This window comes from Pseudopipra pipra, chromosome 11 (genome assembly GCF_036250125.1).
Source record: "Pseudopipra pipra isolate bDixPip1 chromosome 11, bDixPip1.hap1, whole genome shotgun sequence".
NCBI classification, from domain to species: Eukaryota; Metazoa; Chordata; class Aves; order Passeriformes; family Pipridae; genus Pseudopipra; species Pseudopipra pipra.
The window spans coordinates 19,632,810-19,654,058 of NC_087559.1; the positions used below are offsets into that span (position 1 = coordinate 19,632,810).

Sequence of the window (21,249 nt, forward strand, 5' to 3'; positions counted from 1 at the left end):
TTATTACATGAACAGAGATTTGGGTTGTAAAACTAGTAGAAGATGTGAATAATGGAAAGAAAGCAGGATCTGATGGTTTAGGAAATGGCAGAACTCTGAATATGTGAAGAAACAAACAATTCTGAGGGTTAATCAGACTTTTTGATGTTCTTGTCACAGATGGCAAGAGGGATTTGTTAGAGACTGATGAGCTATTTAGTCATGTTGCAAGTCTTGTAAATCAGTGTGTATTGAAAACTCTCATCTTCATCTGAGGATGTTTAAATGAGATTGGAAGTGATGCATGTGAGTGGAGAAGCAACTAATTTGTTGGTATTGGATTTTGGATGAGAGGCCATGAGGAATATCTAAATGGGAGTTGATTGAGAGAAGAAAAAAAAGATCAACATTGGGAAAGAGCAAAAGTTAGACAGTAGGAGCGAGACTGAAAGGGCAACTGGAGATGAAAATAGCAATTGCTTTAATTGAAGGGATGAGCAGAGTTTCTGGCTGGTTCTTGTTTTGCTTTAAATGGCTTGATGTGAGTCACGGAGAGACAGAACATCACAGGGGGTGTTTAAATGTCAGGGTCTGATCAGCATCAAAAAGTGTTTACATTGAAATGCAGAATATACTGGGAGAGCTCCATTGCAGTTCCAGGATGGTTTCACTGTGAAGATAATGTTCTGCTTTTCAGAGGTTTGACTTACAGACACACAGAGCTGGCTCAGAGAAGAGCAGAGTGGGAAAAGCTGATGGTAGTTCTTCTGTCCAGAGGACAACCATAACAGTTTCTATTCCCGTTATTTATTAATTTTTCCCCCTCTCTCTTCATAAACATTGATTTTAAGCAAACTACCTTTAAGCAAATTGCTCTGTCTGTCTGTGCAGATGTGGATGAGTGTCAGACTGGTGTGCACCGCTGTGGGGAGGGGCAGATCTGCCACAACCTCCCCGGGGCTTATCGCTGTGACTGCAGGATGGGCTTTCAGTACGACGCCTTCAGCAGGAGCTGCATCGGTATGTGAGGCACGGGGAGGTGGGAGCACTGACTGATGGAGCCTTGGCCCTCCAGGCACTGTTTAGCACTGTTGCAGTGTGCAGGCATTAGTTCTGCAATGCAGTGCCTCAGAAGATGATGGAATCACCTCCAAAGCTGATGTCCTACAGCTCAGAGCTCTGTCCCTCCGTGCTGGGATTTCTGACCAGGTGCCCTTGGCTTGGTTTAACTGCAAGTCATCACTTAAAGTCATCTGCAAAGTATTCCCTGAGGGCTGTGCTTCAGCTGCTGTAGAAATTTGTCTGTCTGAAGATTTCACCACTTTCTTCCTAAGAACCACAAGATAGCCCTTTGTATTTTATCCCCACTGTACCCCAATTAGGGCAGAGTCAGCCTCACACCTGAGCTTGCAGCACTTCACATGCTGCAAATCAATCTCTGACACTTCTAAAAATATCCTCCTGCATCTTGTTTGATGCTTGTGTTGCTCAGTTGATTGTATATTGATGCTTGTGTTCCTCAGCTGATTGTGTATTTGCTTGTTGTGCTGGCAGATATAAATGAGTGCTGGAACTACCCCGGGCGCCTGTGCCAGCACACGTGTGAGAACACCCCTGGCTCCTACCACTGCACTTGCTCCTCTGGGTTCCGCTTGTCCTATGATGGCAAACATTGTGAAGGTACCAGACATCTTTTTTCTGTGAAGAAGAAACTGCAGAGGGAGTTCAGGGACTTTAGAGAAGGAGTTGAGGTGAAATATAAGTACAGTAAACCTTATGTGTGTGCTCAGATTTGCAGATATTCAGTCAAACACTCAACACTCAAACTGTCAGATGAGCATCGACAAGTTTCTCCCTTCTTCCTTTCCCCCACATACTTCTGCTTTCCTTTCAGATGGGAGAAAAGGAGAACAGAACAAACACAGAATAGGAGACTCTTAATTCAAATTTTGATAAAGATGAAGCTTGGTAATAATCAAACTTTAAAAAAATGATTTTGAATTGAATGGAAATTTGTTTAATTCTCCGTGATTTTTGTAAGGCAATGATTACATATTTTTGATCGACTGTAACCCATAATGTCTGCATGTGTGTGTGTTTTATGTATTGGCATATATAGAAATGAAATTCAGGTGCAACAGGCAACCTCAGGCTTCTTGGAGCTGAGACAAACTGGGGCAAATCAGTCCATCCTTAGTCACTCTGACCAGAAGGGGGCTGTTTTCAGGGGCAGGAAAAGGTGGGAGACACTGTTGTGAGCCCCTGTGGCCATGTGTGTGGGTTTGTTTTTGGCTGCAGATGTGAATGAATGTGATAACAGTCCCTGCAGCCAGGAGTGTGCCAACGTTTATGGCTCCTACCAGTGCTACTGCAGGCAAGGTTTCCAGCTGGCAGAAGATGGGCATTCCTGTAAAGGTAAGGCTGCTGCTCCATCAGCTCAAGGTAAATGTGTTTATTCCCTGGAGCTGACTCTCTGCAGCACCAAATGCTGCAGGTGCTGCCTGAGGTGATGGTGGGTTCCAGCTGCCCCTGAAGCTGCTCAAGGGAACTCCAGCTGTTGGACAGTGACTGGATGGAACACACCTGGGTGACCATGGAACAGGGGGGTTATCAGACTAGTTTCATGGGGCCAGAGCTTATGATTGGAAAAATCAGGTGGGAAGATATGTTTACCTGTGTTGCATCAATGAAAGCTTCCACTCAGCCATGGTTGAGTGAAGGTTTGCTCTTCATGCTGCTCGTGGTGGGTGAATGAGGAGCAGAGTGGTCAGAATGGAGGAGGGAGGGGGTTTACCTCTTTAATTGGAGTTACTGACACTGACACATTGGAGAGTCTCTATTTAAGAAGTGGTGAAGAAGCCCACTCTCTTCCTGGAACAAGGAAGCTCCCCAAGAAATTCTGGAAGAATTCTTTGCTGTGGGCACTGGCACAGGTTGCCCAGAGAAGCTGTGGCTGCCCCATCCCTGGAAGTGTCCAAGGCCAGGTTGGACGGGGCTTGGAGCAACCTGGGCTGGTGGGAGGTGTCCCTGCCCATGGCAGGGGGTGGCACTGGATGAGATTTCAAGGCCCTTCCAACCCAAACCCTTCTGGGATTCTATGAATCTGTGAATTACACAGGTACCAGAGAGTCTTTCAAACTTGGATGTGTCCTAGACTCATTATTCTTTTCCAGGAGTCCATACCACTTGCAGCCAGTATTTCTGGGAGCAGTCTTGTGTCCAGCATTCCAGAAAGCACCATCAGCAGTCCTCCAGCAACATGACACTTCCATGGTCGCGTTCATGTTTAGCAATGTATTATGAATGTGTCAGATGAGAATTTCCTTGTTCTACAGCTGCCTTTCCCAGATTTCTGTTTTGCTTGGTTTCCCACGTTGGTACCTGTGTTTTCTCCCCAGACATTGATGAGTGCACACAGAGTGCAGGCATCCTCTGCACCTTCCGCTGCGTGAACGTTCCTGGCAGCTACCAGTGTGCTTGTCCTGAGCAGGGATACACCATGGCAGCCAATGGAAGGACCTGTCGAGGTAAGGAGGGGACTGCAAGATTATATATCATGAGGGTTTAGTCCTTGGAACGAGCCATTATGGTTATTCAGTCAAGCCTCCATGTTTCAGTCACTGTTAACAAGCCAGTATTTGACAAAGTTGCCAAATATTGGTATCTGCAAAGACAGCTCTCTCCTGTGTTACAAGAAAGTGCTGTGGCAACTGGGCTGTCAATGTGAGGGAATTGCTTAAATGAATTCCCAAGGGAGCCCATGTCATCCTTCCAGCTGGAGCACTGGATTACTCGTGTGAGCTGTGCGTGCACCTTGGCACAGCACTGAATGATCTGGGCTTTTAGAGGGGCCAGGTGTAGAAATCTGTGCCTTCATTATGAGTTGCAGTTTTCTGCCCCAGAAAACTGGGAGATGAAATGTTGGAGCTGTAATGGGAACTTGGCCATCCAGCAGTTTGTCACCTTAATTATGTTGGCATGAGGAAATGTTAGTGCAACGACAAGTACCCTCCCCTCACACCCCCCCGTTCTCCAGAACCATAGAAATGCCTGCTGGGAGTGTGGTGGTTTTCATCTGGTGCACAGCTGTCTGGTTCTGAGCGGAACCCCCATTTCCAAAGGATGCCCTGCCTGTGTAATGATGATGGAAGATCTGATTACCTTTGCACACACTGCACACATTCCTGCAGTGGTTACATTAACTACCAGGCATTTCCTGCCCTTAGTTTTTCAGGAACCCTTCATATAACTTTTGGTTCTGTATCTCCTAGGCTTGAATTCTTGGCGGTAATGGCAACGAATTTGCATTGTGTAAATCATGAGCAGCATGTGTGTACTTAATCCTGACTTTGGAGCAGGGAAGCAGATTAAATGACAATTAAAATCCTTTAAAAAAAGTTTAAAATATTTTTTAGAATGTGTTTTTAAGTATAAATGCAGTGGTATCCATGTGCATTTAAATTCTTATGTAAAAATTCACCTTTAGAAAACTGCAGCTGTAACTCTCCACAGGCTTTGTTTGTATTTTCCTCCTAACTTTGAGTGCTGGCATGTTAGTTACCACCTCTGCCAGCAGTGAGATTTGGGCTGAGAATGTATTGCAGAGTTAATAGTGTGAGTCACTGTGTTCCTGAGCCAGCACAGCTCTCCCACAGGCACCCAGTGTGCTGGAGGCAGAGGACAGGGACATCCACCCAGACCTGCACTTGTGTTGTCTGTGTGGTGGAACCCTCCCTGCACGACCCTCACCTGTGTGGAGAGGCTTCCCAGGGCACAACTTGCCCAAACAGAAACCCTTGGAAGGGCATTTCTGAGTGTCTCTGGCACCTGGTCCGGGCACCTCCTTGGAGGGTGAAGTTGTTCTACGTGCAAAACTCAGCAGCTCTGGAGCTGCAGTTTAGTCAGGCACTGGAAGGAGCCCCCCAGACACATTCCCTGTTTTTGAGCTCTGCAAGTCTGTACTACAAGTTAGGGCAGGCTTAGATATTGAGCTCTTTCTGAAAACATGGTCAGAGAAACACTGAATTGATGTTGGCTGATAATCTTGGTTTCCACCAGCTGAAGGTCTGGCTCCAGTTACTCATCGTCTGACCAGTTCTTCGGAGTTACTGGTGGCACATTCTTTGTACCTTTAGTTTCAAACAGACAAGCTGTATCTCATGGAACACTGTCTCAACATATGGATCTTTTTTGGAGGAACTGCCTGTGGTATTTTGCAGTGCAGCCAAAGTGGTGCAGGGAGGGAGTGCTTTCATGACAACGATTGCAATGTGGAAGAAATTTTCTTTTCACCTTAGGGGCACTGCTCCGAATCAGCAAGGGATTTACTTTGCTTTGATTCTCTCCTACTTCCTATTGTATACTTTTCCTTGCAAGACTTTTAAACCAACCAGTTCAGTGTATGAGATCAGTTCTCATCCCAGGGGAATGGAGGGAGTGGGAGGTTATAGTTTCCCTCTAGGAGTCTGTCTCTTCTGTGACAATTGGCAGAGCTGCAGGGCCCTGCACAGTCCACATGCCTTGTCTGTTAGCATTTATTTCATTTTAAAGCCTCCGTGCATTGTCTAGACTTTTGGGAGTACACAATGTGACTGGGAGATGATCTTTGCCAATGTTTGCTGCTCGAGCTGGATCCTTGATGCTGCATCTGTTTTTCAGCATTTTAAGGCCCATGGCTTGGGCTTGTGGATATGTGTTATTTAGGTAACCACGTTTATGCTCTGGGCCATAAAGTGTCTCTGAGCTTTAAATGTTCTTTACTGCCTTCTGTAATTACATCTCATTGTGGGGAGATATTTATGTATATATCTTAAATGTTCAAAACTGTGTGCCTTGTTCTGAAGTGTTGTTCCTGAGTTCCCATGTTTCACAGTGGCCTGGTAGAGCTCTCATCTCCTGGATTGTGCACTGAGAACTTTGCTTTGGATTTGCTTGCTTTAAATCCAGGTTTAATTTGGTTGCTCTGCTTTAATCCAGAGCAATGTTCATGCACAGATAATTCTTCTGACACAGCCCAAGTTTATCCCTTCTCAAAAAGTCAGTGAGAAGGTCCTGTTGGCCTTAGCATGGGTTGGTTCTATCCTGACAGGATCTGTTTATTCCTGAGGGATAGCTTTTGTGCATTAGGCTGTGAATGGTTAATGTGGAGTCAGACAGAGGGTATCCATGCACACCAGAGTGTTTGCTCTGGGGAGGGGAAGGCCCCCCTCAGCTGGGTGATGGGGTGTTGGTTTCCTCGTGGACCCTGTGCAGCCTCATCCATGGGAAGGAGCCATCTCTCTCTCACAGGTTCTGCAGTGAGTGAGGGATTTATAGACATGGCCTCCTTTCCTCAAGGACTGTCCCTCGTGCTCCAGGGCTTGCCCACAGTGCCCACACCATGCCCAAGTCTGTGGCCCTGCTGTTGGAAAGCAGTTGGCTGCTTCCCCAGCCCTGGAGCTGACACACTGCACTGCCCTCACCTGCTGAACGGAGCAGGAGCACCTCGTTGGCTTGGAGAGCCCTCACGGGACCCAGGCAAGCTCTAAGTGTGAAACTGGGCTGGTTCAGGGAGTCCCAGTGACCTGTGGAGCTGTAAAAATTGGCCCATCACTTTCAGGAAACGAAAAGCTCTCATCCATCAGAGCAGCTGGGAGAAGCTTACACAGCTGTGGGCTGGTCTGGGACTTCCAGGGTTCCGCTGCCTTAGACTACTGCTACCTACTCACTTAATTCTGTTTGCCTCCAGCCTGGCTTTAATATTAGTTACATCTCTGACACCTCAGGGGCAGGGACAACATGGCTACACAAGCAAATCTGTCTAGGTGTTCATGCTTGGTCTTTCTTGCAGTGGGAAGTGGGATCTCTGGGTTTGAGAACTTTTTTCCCTTCTCGTGTTTATTCTCCATGGAAAGTAAAACCCTGTGTTGGTCAGCTGTGTGTGGATGAGGACAGGTGGGTTACAGGAGTGTGCCAGTGGTTCTAAAGTACAGGTAAAGAAACACAGTTCCCCTGCAGCAGAAGGCCAGCATGGCCATGTGCTGGGTGGACTCTCTGCCAAGCAGAGAGACTGTCAAACACCATAGAAAGTGTCACAAGCTGCTTGTAGGGAAGAGTGGGCTCCCTTGTTTACTGCACACGCTGCCAGGTGGGTCTGTCATCTCTTACTGCCTGGTATTGTCAAGGAAGGTGTTTTTTTCCATAGAAGACATTTTAGACATTGAAGAATTTTGTCAGAATTGACATCACCGTGGTTTATTCTGTCACTGCAAATGCCAGTGAGTGTCTGTGCACAGAGATGGACCTGACACACCTCACCTGGGTGTGCATTTCCCACCCCAGGTGTGCCCTGGGGGGTTCCCAGAGCCCTGGTCTGGGGCACAGGTACTGTGGAGGTGACACACAGTGACTGGGGGGTGAGGACGAGAGCTCTTGGCTTGTAGAGCCAAACCCACAGACTCCTCAGGCACACAGTCTCATAAGCAAATCACAGCCCATCAACTCTGATTAATTCTCACTTTTGAACTTAGAATGCCTTTTTCTTGTGTTTCTTCTTAGATATTGATGAGTGTGCAATAGGAACCCATAACTGCTCAACTGCAGAGACCTGCTACAACATCCAGGGCAGCTTCCGCTGCCTGTCCTTCGAGTGCCCTTCCAACTACAGAAAAGTGTCTGACATGTGAGTGTGGCCTTTGGAACAACACCAGCAGCCAGGCCAGTCCTGTAGTGCTTAGTTTGTGGGTGGGTGTAGGTGCTCAGAGCTCTGAGAAACTGCGTCGGTACCTGGAGCACATAAACATTCCCCATGTAGTTTGTGTCTGGTTATCCTTCCTTCTTCCAAGCCCTGGAGCCCCTGTTTGCTCCCCAACTGCTGCTGGAACAGCAGGCACCAGAGCCTGGAGCTCTCCTTGCTGCAGCTCTGAAAGGGCTCTGCTTATAAGTTAGTTTTAAAAAAGTAAGATCTTCTATGCTGGTTCTATCACAGCAGCCAGGCTGCTCAGAGCTCCACTTTTACAGTGGGTTTGGGGCTCCCTGGTTAATCTTCAGATTGCAGCTCCTCAGGGGCTGCTGAAACATTGGAGGGGAGCAGGATACTGAGCTTGCCAGGCCACAGGGCTCTGGGAAGGGCACACCCCCAGCTGCTGAGGAGCATGGGAGCCCCAAAATGTCCCTTCCCTCTTCCTGCCTTAGTATCTGCCAGTGCTTTGGGAACCCATATTTAGTTGCTTATGACTTAAAAAAATACTTTTCCTGCCTTACAGAATTGAGCTGCTTTGCCAGTCGAGGAGCTTCTTTCCCAGCCCCATGTTTCAGCTACCTTTTCAAGAGTTTTTAGTCTTATTTTCTTGGAGCATTGTCCCAGCCCTGTGCTGTCAGTGAGGAACCACTGACTCCTCTTCCAAGCTCATGCTTTGCAGCACGACTGGCTCTTTCTTTGCTGTGGAGCTTCCCAATGCAGCTCCCCATGTCCATGATCTTGTCCTGACACTACAGTACAGTTACATAATTTACAAATGCTTTATGGACACTGGAAAAGCAGAACAAGGATAATCACAGGATATGCTGAGTTGGAAGGGACCCACAAGGATCATCCAGTCCAACCCCTGGCCCTGCCCAGGCCCATCCCCAAGAGTCACCCCCTGTGCCCCAGAGGATCATCCAAACCCTCCTGGAGCTCTGGCAGCCTTGGGGCTGTGCCCACTGCCCTGGGGAGCCTGGGCAGTGCCCAACCAGCCTCTGGGGGAAGAACCTTTTGCTGAGATCCACCCTGACCCTGCCCTGACAGTCCACTCCCTGGGTACTATCCCTGTTAATAACACTCTGAAGTTTGGGACTGTGGTTTAGATGATATTTTGCAGCACTCTGAGGTAAATGCATTTTCCCTGCTGTCCCCTGGCCACTGAAGGCTCTCCCTGTCTCATTCCTCAGGAGGTGCGAACGCATCAGCTGCTTTAACTACCTGGACTGCCAGAACACCCCGGTGAGAATCACCTACTACCAGCTCAACTTCCAGACCAACATCGTGGTCCCAGCCCACATTTTCCGGATCGGCCCCTCCCCTGCCTACGCCGGGGACAACATCATCCTCACCATCACCCAGGGCAACGAGGAGGGCTACTTCAGCACCCGCAGGCTCAACTCCTACACCGGCATCGTCTACCTGCAGCGCCAGGTCAAGGAGCCCAAAGACTTCCTGTTGGATGTGGAGATGAAACTGTGGCGCCAGGGAACATACACCACTTTTCTTGCCAAAATTTACATCTTCATCACGGCTCACGCGTACTGAGGCCTCTGCTGGCGTGGGATTCGATTGGTGCTATGCTCTTTACCTGTTCTACCAAAGCTTAATACTGTTGAACTGGCATTTAATGTATCTAGCCTTTATATTATTTTTCTATCATTGCTTTAAACTTTTTTTTTATTGGTTGTGTAAATTAACTTAATTTTTATCTTTTGATGTTTTGTTTCCTTATGCAGTTCTGCGCATCATCATTTGCCAGCCAGCGAAGGAAGGGTTGGAAGGCAGCACGTGCCTTGTGCTGAATGCTGGAACCTTTTCCTAGCCATTGTTTTTAGGTGTAGTCGCCTCTGCAGGGTATTGCACTAGAGAGGGAAGATGTTCACGTGGGAGCATTGGGAAAAAAGCTTTGAGGGCTTTCTCTTGCTGACACAAAGTCGTGGCTTCGCTCAGCCAGAGCCTTCCCTGGGGTTGAGATGCTGTGTCGGGGCCGTACGTGGACACTGATGGTCAACCCACCTCCTGGGATTATTCTCCTCCTTCCAACTTTCATAATATGTTGCCTTAAAATATATATAAATAAAAGAAAACTCCTCCAGTGAAAAAGATGGATGAATCTTGCTTTAGTAGGAACTACTCACATGCTAAAGACTGAAGCCTTCACAGAATGTTACACTTCGGGGTAAAAGCTCACGTTGCCATTTTTAGTAGTTTTCTTTATAGGTGCTGAGGCTCCTCTGTTCCTCATTCTGTTATATAGAACTGCAGATTCACTGCTTTGGAATTCTTAAAGGAATATCCAAATGGAAATAATGAAATAATCTTTACTGCTCCTTACTGTAAAGCTTGGGTGTGCCACTGAGTCAATTTTAAACAGACAGAAAGGGCAGTTGCTTCTCTGCTTTAGGAAAATTCCTTCAGTTGTGTTGCTGAACAAGACAGAGGGAAAGGCCAGTGAAATTGGTGGGTTGTATTTTGCCATTTAGAGAAGAGCACAACCAAAGTTTTGTGCTGGATTTCCTCTCGTTCTTCAGGAAACTGGATGAAATCCAAAGTTGGAGGCCAGATCTGGCAAAGTGTAGTATAATCAAAGTATTTGTTAGAATTTAGAAGGAATATCAGAACTTCCTTGCAGCTCTTTTTTTTTTCTCCCAAAAAAACCCAAAAAATCTCTAGTGTTGCAATTTTCTGAGCTCCCTTTGTTCCAGCTCTAATTATTCTGCAAAATGTTTTAAAGGAAGAGCATAGTTACAATATACTGATGTCAGCTACACTGCAGTTTAATAATCCTACAATCCCAGGTTGGAGGGGACCTCAAGGATCATCTGACCCATTCTTGGCAAAATAATAATCTGTCCTTTTCTATAGTCAATCTTATTTTGACCAGTGTGTACACACACAAAAAAATGGAGAAATCGAATCTTATGGCTTTTTCTGCCTCAGTCAATGATTTTATTATATTGTAAAAGATTTGTTTGAACTGCATCTAAAAATCGTGTAAACACCACCTGTATGGTGAGAGGAAATGTTCTGTATTCACTATATCCCCAGGCCAATCTCTACCATTTCAAGTCCCTTCTTGAATTTGGACTTTCTTATTGATAATAAAGTGCAAACCTTTCTGTATCTGAGATCATAAAGTCTCATTAGCAGGGAAAAGTTCCTGCTGTTCCCCAGCTGTAAAATAAGGGATATCTGTGAGCTTGCACACATCAAGCTTTTCTTTAGGGTTTTTTTCCTATAAAAATAATTTTGTAAAAAGAGATCTTCATCCATCCATCTTTTGTTTTCCATAGTTCACAGTTTCATAAGCATTTAGCAGGGAAGTGCCAACTGAGAAACACATGTTTATGCAATTTGTCATCTCAGTTAATTCATACCTTACAGCTCCAGACCTGGCCCGAAGGAGCCATGAGCTGAAGGCTCTCAGATCCATTATCCATGGACATGTTAAGTGGGGATACATTTCTCCAAGCCCCAGTGGGGCACATCAAGAGTCACCAAAAGCCAGAGTTTTCCATCAGCATTAGGATTTGATTGAACATAAATGATATTCAGGCCTTGACAGCCCTTCTTGTTAGAGAACAAATGGACAAGTCATTTGTTACTTGGAGACCTTTTGCTGACTAAAACCAGCCACAGTCAATCATATTAACAGTCTGGCAGTTTGTAACACCAACTCTTCATTTTCTAGGCAGGTAATTGATGAAGAAAGTTTTAGGGGAGGCTTTGCATACTATTATGAGGAAAATGCTATGTAAGGAAAAAAGGCATCTCCATCAGCACTGTGCCCAGTAGCTGTTCAAAAAGTTTGGGAAGAGTTGCTTGGAGCAACTGGTCAAAGCAAAGGAAAGGATTACAGTAGGTAATGTCACATTTTCTGCTTCCCAAATAACCAGAGGAATGTTTTTTTTAGCTCTTCCCAGCCCACAGTGTTCACCCTGTCAGGTTTAGCAGCAGCTGCACTGTGGCTTTTGCTTTACCTGGTGGGGCAGTGCTCGTGCTTGGACCTGAGCAGACACACCAGCACAGCCCCACTCACCAGCAAGGATGTGCTTTCATCAGGTTGCAATGGCTTTGGACTGGAATTTTGGTCTCCTTCAACTGGTCTAGGTCCTAAAAGGCCCAGTCCCCATCTCCAGGAATGCTGCTCCCCCTTTATTTGGGTGAGTAACCTGGACAGATAATGAGTGAGTGTATCCATGTGCAAAAGAGGTCTCAGTGGAAAGAGTTCAGGCCTGGGCTGTACCTTTATGGCCCCTTACAATTTCTTAAAACAGCAATAACTTTCCTGAATTCCCTCTTGAACAGCCTTCTTTTTAAAAAAAATGTTTTTACTTTTCCTTCTCCATTTCTAACACGTGAGTTGTGTAGCTTTTGTTTATTCCCTTTGCTTCTCTGTGGCCACCCCACCCTTTGCCTGGCTGAGGTGAATTAAGAACAGCTACCCAAGAGCTGTGCAAGCTGATAAACTCATGAGGAAGACAACAGCTGCAAAGCTAATAAAGAATTACAGCAGGCTTGGGGCATCTGATTCTACATGTGTAAAAACTCAGATTATTGGTGTGTTCCCCAAGATGGAAATGGCCTTGCTGTGACCTGCCTGAGCAATGTGTGTTCTGCTTGGCTTTGCAGGTTACTTAGTCCTGCCTCTGTGAAATCTGACCTCTCTGCACTCTGCTGTTGTATTCCTTGGGAGATCCAGTGATCCCAGAGACTGAGCAAGGTCAAATGAGCCATTGGAAGCAAGAAGAAATGTTGTTCTGTGTGTTTGCTGGAAATTGGAATGAGCCTGTTACAGAAAGAAACATCAGGTTTTCTTTTGACTGGAATGTGCATCACATAGAGTTGAAACAGCAGCTGATGGGTCAGAGTGATGTTTTTGCCTAATATTTTAAACTGTTCTCTTTCTGCACCAGGGAGGAGGTATTTTACAATGTCTTTGTATGTAAAAAATACACGTATGTGGATCAGTGCATGGAATGCAGTCCATGCCAGCATTCCTCTGTGAGCCTGGCATGGGGAAAAGGCATTGGATTGCTCAGCTGGGGCCTTGCTCCTTCTCCTCCCACTGCAGGACCAGAGCAGGGCACCCCTGTCATGGGAGAGGGAACTGGTACCCCCAATGGGCCAAAATTCTCACCTTACCCCCAAGTTACCACAAACAGACCTGCATTCACCTTTATTTCTCTGTCTTTCTGTTCGCTCTGGTGATTCAGGACAGAGGCAGATTTCAGACATATTTCATGGTTTGGATCATCCCTTGAGGTTAAAACTGGAATAAGGTCCATGCTACAATAATGCTTTAACAACAGGGCATCAGGGCCTGCCCTGCAAAGGTCCTGGTCATGGGGCCTCTGTCGTGGCAGAGACTGAGGGAAGAGCTGGGCTGTGCCCTGCTCCTCCTGCTCCCTCAGGAGGGGCTGCTCCAGGAGACAGCTCCCTGCAGACAGACTCCCTCTGCAGACCTGCCTCACACCTGGGGAGCTGTTATTCCCATTCATTTACCTTTATTTTCTTCATCTTTCCATTGATCCCGGCCATGCCGGCAGGAAGAGAAAGTTCCAGCCATGGAGCATTAGGATTCTGGAGTAAAAATAGATTTTGAGGTTAAATAAAAAGGGTATTCACGCTTTCAGTGTTCTCTGCATCCCAGAGACATTAATTTTGGAATTGAACATCTCTTGAAAAGCAGGATTTAATTATATCCAGTTTCAATGATGTGAAACTGAAGTCACAAACTTGAGCCTTTTGTCTTCTAAGGCACAATTCTTTCTCTTGCATCTTCCCTCCAAAGAGCAGTCAGCGTGTGGGACTGTTCCAGGGCTTTGGAGCCCTTTCAATGAGCTTCCCCCTTCGAGGGTCCTGCCTGATGTCCCCTGGCATCTGCAGCTGGAGGAGCCAGCTCAGTGTCACTCCTTGTGCTGAGCCTGCCCCATCCTCTCATCCCTGCTGGCACTGTGGGAAAGATGGAATTTTTCACTTGCACCCCAGTGCAGAGGCTTGTCCAGGGAAGCTTGTTCAGGGGGCTTCTTCAGGGCAGACAGTGGCATTGACTTCCCATGAGCTGAGGCTCCCGTCATGGTGGGGTTAAAAATTCCAACATCTGCTGTGCATTTTCTTTTTTTAGCTGGGGTTGGAGAGGAAGAGGATGCCAGTGTGGTGCCCTTCATGCTGTGATGGGAGGGGTGGGAGGAGAGCCTTTGTACATCAGGGAGTCTTCTGTGTGGTAGCCAAGAATTGTGTTAACTGCATAAATTCACAGCAGGATTTTTAATTGCTTGGAGCGTGGGATGGTGCAGTGGTGGGATGGAAGGGCTGAACTGGTGGTGTGGGGTTGGGGAGCTGCTGCAGCAAAAGGGGCTTCTGATCTCCCAGGCTGAGATCAGCACAATGGGACAGTTACCCTGAGCTCTCTCCGGGTAAAGAATTGGCCTCAGGTGAGATACCTGGTGCTTCCGGGTGATCCAGGTGATCCAAGGTCAGGTGGGTCAACACAGAATGTGTGAGAAGGGAGTGGAAATTAGTTCTGTGCAGGGTTCATGTGGTTTGGTTCACTGGGAAGAGTCTGTAAGTAAAGCATTAAACCAAATCTCACAGTGAGTTCCTGAAGAGAAACAGATTGTGGGAAGGGCCATCTGAAGGAGTCGGAGTTTAACGAAGTGTTCCCAGTGGAACAAGTGAGGAATGCTCTCCTTTTCTGGGGGGAGAAGGTCTCAAATCGAATTTTATTTAGGAATAATAGTCCAATGTGCAGAGTACTAAACTCTCCTCTGTGCCACCATTTCTAGAAAGTAGTTATGAAACAGTAACACCAGTTGATCCAATTTATGTAAAAGTGTAAATCTGGAGTAATGCCACAATATAGTGTAGAATTGCTCCTGTGAGCAGGGGAAGGACTGTGCTGGCCATCAGTGTGATCACCAGTGACAGGCCATCAGAGAACTCCCCATTGGAGGTGTTTAACACAGATTTGGGGTAGACAGGCAATATTGTATCATGTCCTGCAATGCTCAGCCCACCACTGATGGCCATGAAGGTACCGTGGCATTGAGGAGAGCAAATCACAGCCCTGTACTGGATCATCACGAGCTGAGAGGGCACAGGTGTGGAGCTCAGTCACAAAGCTGAGGGATTCCCAAAGTCAGCATTCCTACCTTTGCAGACCTGGGAGGTGCAGGTATCTGTCAACTTTTCCAGAGCAGGCAGGCTCTCCTGTGCTTTCCTGTGGACTGGACAACACTGCTCTGAACTATGATTTACATGGGCAGGAGTCTGCACTGTCTGTACCAAACCAGCAGCTACTGCTGTGCCAGTCACTGGGAAGGCTGGAGTTCTTGGGATCTGGGGGAGCTGGAGTCTGTGCTGGGCTCTGTCCAAACATAACTGGGTGCCAAGCACTTGTGATGCACGTCATGGTCACAACCTCTTTGTGTCCTTGCATCCCCCGTAAGAGTTCTAAAACAACCCCTCTTTATCACCCTGTAAGGGCATTTGTGGTTCTACATCTGTTGTTACCAAGTAAGAGGCTGGAAAAAATCCTGCTGAGTGTTGGTTCCTTCCCTGAGGGTTTCCAGAGGAGGTGGTGCCAGGGCTGGAGGGTGAGAGGCCCAGAGTGTTCTCTGGTGCCACAAACATGCAGCTGTGGGGGGCTGTGCTGGACACCACCAGGCATGTCCTGCTGACTCGGGTAGCACTAAAACCAACCAAACAACAAACCCCCCAACCTCAATGACCTTGAAAATAATGAGTTCCTGAGGAAAAAACACTTAATATTCTCAAGAAAGTGTTTTCCACAGGTTCCCCCAGCTGTTGGCACAGAGCTCCACTGAAGTGCATGGGCTGAGTGAAGTGAAGGCACAGCTTTAATCATAACTTAATTTTCCTCTGGGGAGAGGAACAAAGACACAAATGACGTGCTTGTGACGTCGCCTGAACCACATCTGGAAGATGCTGACACATGTAATGATGAAGGCCATTTAAAAATGTGATTAGTCCATGTAGGTGCCTATACTTTTGTTCAAAAGCACATGTTTCCACTGGTAAATCAAGTGATCTGAAGAGGGTGGAGGCCAGGGCTCCAGTCTAGGAGGACACTCAAAACTCACAGGCAGCATTAGAGCTGCACCAGGAGGCTCCCCCACCTTCTGTGGGAAGGGGCTGTAGGAGGAGTTTGGTTGTTGGTGGTTGAAGTTTGGGAAGTTTTCTTTGTGTGTTTGGTGGTTTGGATTTGTGAGTGTCCAGAGGAGGAGACAGTGAGTGTTCACATCCCTGCCATGGGGGTGTTGAGCAGGTGATCTGCACCTCACCGGGGCAGTAAATCCCGTGGCAGGTGGTGCAGTTGGTTTTCACATGTGGTGTTTTTTCAGGGTTCTCATCAGCCTCACCTCACAGCTTTCCCACCCTTGGAAATCCCTGGAGTTCAGCCTCTTTGGTAACTTTGGCACCATTAACCCCCCAACAATCTCCATCTCTTGCTGTTGTGAGTCCCACTTGCAGCCTCCCCTCTCCTGCAGCTCCCTCCTGTGGGTTCTCCTGCCATTACCCCACTGCCAGGAGGTTTTTGTTTCATCACTTCTTTCTAAAGGGGCACAGGTCAAAAAGAGAAACATCCCAAAATCCATCAACCCTTCCTCATGGATGCCTGAGAGCCTGCACCTGTGTTGGGAGCTGGCAGTGCCTCTGAGCTGCCAGGCCAGAACCTCAGGAATAATATTATTCTAAATTACACCATGGCTTTAAACTGCAATGTTGCAGGTTTGGAAAGCAGCTGCCTGTGCACCTCTGGGCTTCAGAGTGTGTTTTCGAATGAGCACCCTGGGAAATCACTAATAAAGGATGATTTATATTTTTCCAAATTCCACTCTTTGTTTATATATTTATTTTTGTTTTGTATTAAGGCATTTTGTTCCATTCTTTCTTGGAGTGTTTTTGTAGAAATGCAGAGTTTAGTGTTAAATATTTGTTCCCATGTGTTTGTCATGTAAATTTTTTTGGAGAGGTTATTGGAATTTTCAGTTGGTGTCCTTAAGCACCATCTTCACTCTGGGAAACAGCGTGGCAGGCGTTGCTGTGACAGGGTCTGACCCAACCCACAGCTGGGGTTGAAGTAGTTCAGTCAGTTTTGGGCCCCCTGGGCCTGCAGACCTGCTTGGGTTTATTCTGGGGTTTTTTGGTGGTGCTATAGCTGACAGTCTACAACAGTGGAAGTGGAGATGTCCATGGAAAGCAGGAGTATAATAATGATTCATAAGCTGGTTACAAGAAATAGAGAAAGGGCAGAGGATTCCTTCTTCTCTTTCATGTGCTGACACTGGAAGACTTTGAAGAGCAGAGTACAAGACCAGGGGGTTTTTTCCCCAAACAGCTGTCAGTGATGTATTTATCCATTTATCCCCCCACTCCCAAGACTACATTATTTTGCAGGTCACTCTGTTCCCCTGTCCAGGCAGGACAAGCCATTTTTGAATGCAAATCCCAGTGTTTCATTATCTCTGTTGTATATTGCAGCTTCCTCTTCAGAATCAATAACGCAGAGATTTGCAGGCTCCTTTTCTTTCCACACTGATCTAATTAGTTAATAAAATAATAGTCTCTCCCCTACCTCCTCCTACTTGTTTTGCCCTCATTTCTCATCTTAGCCACTGAAGAACTATTTCCTCTGTTCTCACAGCAGTAATGCATTTACACTTGCCACAACAGTTCAAAGATACCACGAATATATTTTTCTTATGCTGGTAATTGCTTTTCTTGGTCATTAGTTGATCAAAGTGGAGGAAATAGAGCGGGGGCAGTCAGACTAAATCATAAATATTTGGAATAGAAGTGGGACTGGAGCTTGGAGTTTTTATTTTCCAAATTATTCAGTTAGCATAGGGGTGTCTCTCTGGCAGGTGTGTAGTAACTGTGAGGGTTGTAGGGTAGTTGCTCCATGGTGCCTAACAAGGTGTGTGCAGCTCTGTTGCCTCCACCAGCTGCATGTTGTTTCTCCAAATGCTAAATCTTTGGCCACGTTGGGATCTGAAGGAACATGTAGCTCTGTCTCACAACCGAGCCAAAGCATTTTTATCCCAGCTAGGAAAGCCCTCTTTTAAAAAACACCAAAATAACAAACAAAAACCACAAGCACCCAACCCCAGCTGCCCGGTTTTTCCTCATAGCCTGTGTATTTTGCAGGACAGGTTAAAAAGGTAAAATTAAGATAATTCTTCCCTGTTTTCTGGCACTGTTCTTGTTTGGAAAGCTTGTGTGGAATGTGAAACTGAAACTTTGGGTTAGCATAAACAATTGAAGGTCTTTCATCAGGTCCGTTGCACTTACTGTCAATGTATTTCATCCTCGTTGCTCTTTAATGAGATTTGGCTGGTACTGGAGAGACAGACAGTCAGAAGTTCACTCTTGCTTCATTTGGGTTTGCTGTGGGTGTTTTCCCCCCCTCCCGTGTCCGGCTCCAGGAGCTTTGGCGGATTTGCTCGGCTCCAAGAGCGCCAAGACAAACCAGTTTCTAGATTTCTCCTTATTTGGAACAAGTGCCTTTATCACTGTTGCCAAGAATATCCTGCACGGGTGGCAAAGGGCCAGGAGCTCCCCACAGTGGCTTGGAGGGCTGACATTCCCCGAGGAAGCTGGGGCTGGGATGGTCAGAGCAGCAGGACAGGCTCTGAGGGAAGGTGTTGGAGAGCCCCTGTGCAGATCCTTCCCTGTCATCTCATAAACACCATTTTCACAGAAATACTGGTGTCTTTGATAATCCTCACTTTTTAATTTGATGCTGAGATGAAAGATAATTTTTTATCTCAAAGAAAGCTTAGAGTTTTTTTTGGTAGAAGCCTCCCTGCTTACTTAGTGGCATTTAATCATCTCAAGACCCATAGTACATGTAAAGACTCCCAGAAATGTGGGAGATGCTCTAATTTGCTTTTTATTTCTTGGAATAGTGTTCTGGAAATCCTCTGAAAGGGGATTTTTATGAGCTTCCTGGGGAAATTGCTACTGTCCTGCATTCTTGTACTGAAGGGAAATCTTGGAAACAACAAACAACTACTTGACTCAGAACAAGAGAGGAAAAGTGTCTGAAAGTGTTAATTAATATGTATTTATTGGAAGAAAAGGTGGCATTTAAATAGTCTTAATAATTCAAGATGGCTCAGTGTTTTACTTTGAGTATGGAGGAAATTAGTTTTGATGGTCTGACTTGATTTCAGTTGGGTTTAGTGTGTCTTTGACCTGCATTTGCATGTATGAATAAGAATATTTCTCTATGGATATTCTAGGGAAGCACAGGGTAAAATCACTCCTTATTTTACTGCTGACATCAAGAAACTCATGACAGGGATGAAATCAATGTAGTATTTCTGCTTTAAAAAGAAGAAAAGCAGAAAGACCTGGGAATAGGTTGGATCTCTGGGCACTCTTTATCTTGGCTTTCCTTGGACTGTGAAAGAATGGCAGGGGCAGAAAAAATGCTCCCTGGGATTGTTTACCTGATCATTATCAATTTGCCAGAGAGGACCACCATATATGTAGGAACCAAATAAAAAGGGAAACAGATGGTGTGGGGAGAGGGGTGAGAAGTGTTACCCATGAAAAAATTCAGATTTTGTTTTAAGTGCAGTTGGTAAAAGCAATGACTGAACTAGTTGCAGTGATCCCAGCCCTGCTGGCAGCCACTGCCCAGCTAGCAGACAGAATAAATGTTTAAAACTAGCCTTAACAGTGCAAAATTGTAAGGACTCTACACCAATAAACTGGATGGTTCATAACCTACTTTAAATTAGTGCCTGTTGGGGAAGTAGCACAGCTCGAGGCACTTCCATTCATTCTGCTGTGCCCACGTTTTCCAGAGCCAGCCAGGAGAAATGCACATCCACACAGGAGGGAAGAGCTGTTCCCCACACAGGAGGGAAGAGCTTTCCCCACTCAGGAGGGATGAGCTTTCCCCACTCAGCTCTCACCAGCTCCTCACGTGGTGCTCAACACGCCGGAGACCGAACACTGGGACAGACGTGCTTCTGGAGCCTTCCCACTGGGAAGAGTTGAAAAGCACCATTTCAAGGGCTCGCTGGCAGGAAGCACATCCCCCAAACCCAAGGCTGAGGTTTACCACAATTCAAGGGAGGCAGGTTGGTTCTGGGCTCTTGGCAAGATGAGTCTATAGACTTGCATGAAGTCACTGCAGTGTGGCTTAAAAATGGAGCGCAGCAGAACTCCCCCTTGCTGGAAGCTGGCAGGAACAGAAGGGAGGGATATTTTTGAGTCTCTGAGTGCAGGGCTCTGAGGGGAGAACAAGCTGGCTCTGGTGGTGTAGAACAGACTGACATCATGCTGGAGGAAGGAGCCAGAAGAGTGGGTGGATGTCGCTGGTGCTTCTGAGGATGCGAGCGTGGGTTGCATTTGTCGTGGGAGGGCACGGGGCCAGCGGGCTGGTAAAGACTGGGCTGCCCCAGGGAGCAGCCATGGGGATTGTCCCGCTCTGCTCTGCCCTGGGGCGGCCTCACCTGCAATATTGGGGCACTTTTAGGCACCACAATATAAGGAAGATATTGAGCCATTAGAGAGCGTCCAAAGGAGGCAACAGAGATGGGGAAGGGCCTTGATTTGAAGCCGTGGGAGGACACTGAGGGCACTTGGTGTGTTCAGCTGGAGCAGAGGAGACTGAGGGGAGACCTCAGTGCAGTTGCAGCTGCCTGGGCAGGGGCAGAGGAGGGGCAGGGACTGAGCTCTGCTCTGGGGGGACCAGGGACAGCAGCCAGGGAATGGCTGGAGCTGTGTCAGGGCAGGCTCAGGTTGGATCTCAGCCAAAGGTTCTTCCCCCAGAGGCTGGTTGGGCACTGCCCAGGCTCCCCAGGGCAGTGGGCACAGCCCCAAGGCTGCCAGAGCTCCAGGAGGGTTTGGATGATCCTCTGGGGCACAGGGGGTGACTCTTGGGGATGGGTCTGTGCAGGGCCAGGGGTTGGACTGGATGATCCTTGTGGGTCCCTTCCAACTCAGCAGATCCTGTGATTCCATGAAAAGATGCTGTCTCCTGGCTGTCTTGCCTCATGGTCTCTCCTGGGAGCACAGGCATTGCTGTGTTTGGCTGTGACCTGTCCCTTACATTTGGGTGGTGGCACTGCTGGGACAGAAACCAGCCCAGAACACACCAAGTGAGTCCCTGGGCCTCACTGTCACTGGTGCTGAGGCCACCAGCCCCCCCCATCAGGGTATCACTGCATTTCTGGGGCTGGAACCTGTACCTGTGGGCACTGTAAGGCCACCTCACCCTGGCAGGTTGCTGCAAAATGTTTGAGTGTAAAAGATGCCTTGTTGGCCAGGAGGCCTCACATTCCTCCCCTCTGCCCTCTGTAACAATGTCATGGACCTTCACCTGGGAGAGCTGTTCTGGCCTTGGGCCTTCATGGGGCTGCTCTCTCCAAAGGACACTGGTGTGTGTGGGCACCTCCTTGGGAAAGGGCCAGAGTTTAATTCCCTGATGTGAGTGGGCAAATCAGCTAAACCCTCTCTGCCTTGCTTTCCTCTCCAAATGGGAAATACACTGTGCCTTAACCCAC

General features: G+C 47.2%; 3 protein-coding genes across 6 annotated transcripts in view; 2 read left to right on the forward strand and 1 right to left on the reverse strand.

Annotated features, from left to right (window-relative positions):
- FBLN2 (fibulin 2) overlaps positions 1-10,825 on the forward strand; it is a 111,760-nt gene extending 100,935 nt beyond the window's left edge. For all 4 annotated transcript variants that reach the window (XM_064668062.1, XM_064668061.1, XM_064668058.1 and 1 more), the window contains 6 exons: positions 871-999; positions 1,534-1,659; positions 2,278-2,394; positions 3,378-3,506; positions 7,516-7,639; positions 8,890-10,825. In XM_064668062.1, the coding sequence (XP_064524132.1) occupies positions 871-999; positions 1,534-1,659; positions 2,278-2,394; positions 3,378-3,506; positions 7,516-7,639; positions 8,890-9,247 (983 nt within the window). In that variant the 3' untranslated portion in view covers positions 9,248-10,825. The remainder of the gene's footprint in view (positions 1-870; positions 1,000-1,533; positions 1,660-2,277; positions 2,395-3,377; positions 3,507-7,515; positions 7,640-8,889) is intronic.
- Positions 1-21,249, reverse strand: part of LOC135420517 (uncharacterized) — a 490,234-nt gene that overhangs the window by 157,541 nt on the left and 311,444 nt on the right. The gene's annotated exons all lie outside the window — the stretch shown is intronic.
- LOC135420048 (uncharacterized) overlaps positions 14,733-21,249 on the forward strand; it is a 56,120-nt gene continuing 49,603 nt past the window's right edge. Inside the window, 1 exon segment of the mRNA XM_064667010.1 lies at positions 14,733-14,738. Coding sequence (XP_064523080.1) covers positions 14,733-14,738 — 6 coding nt within the window.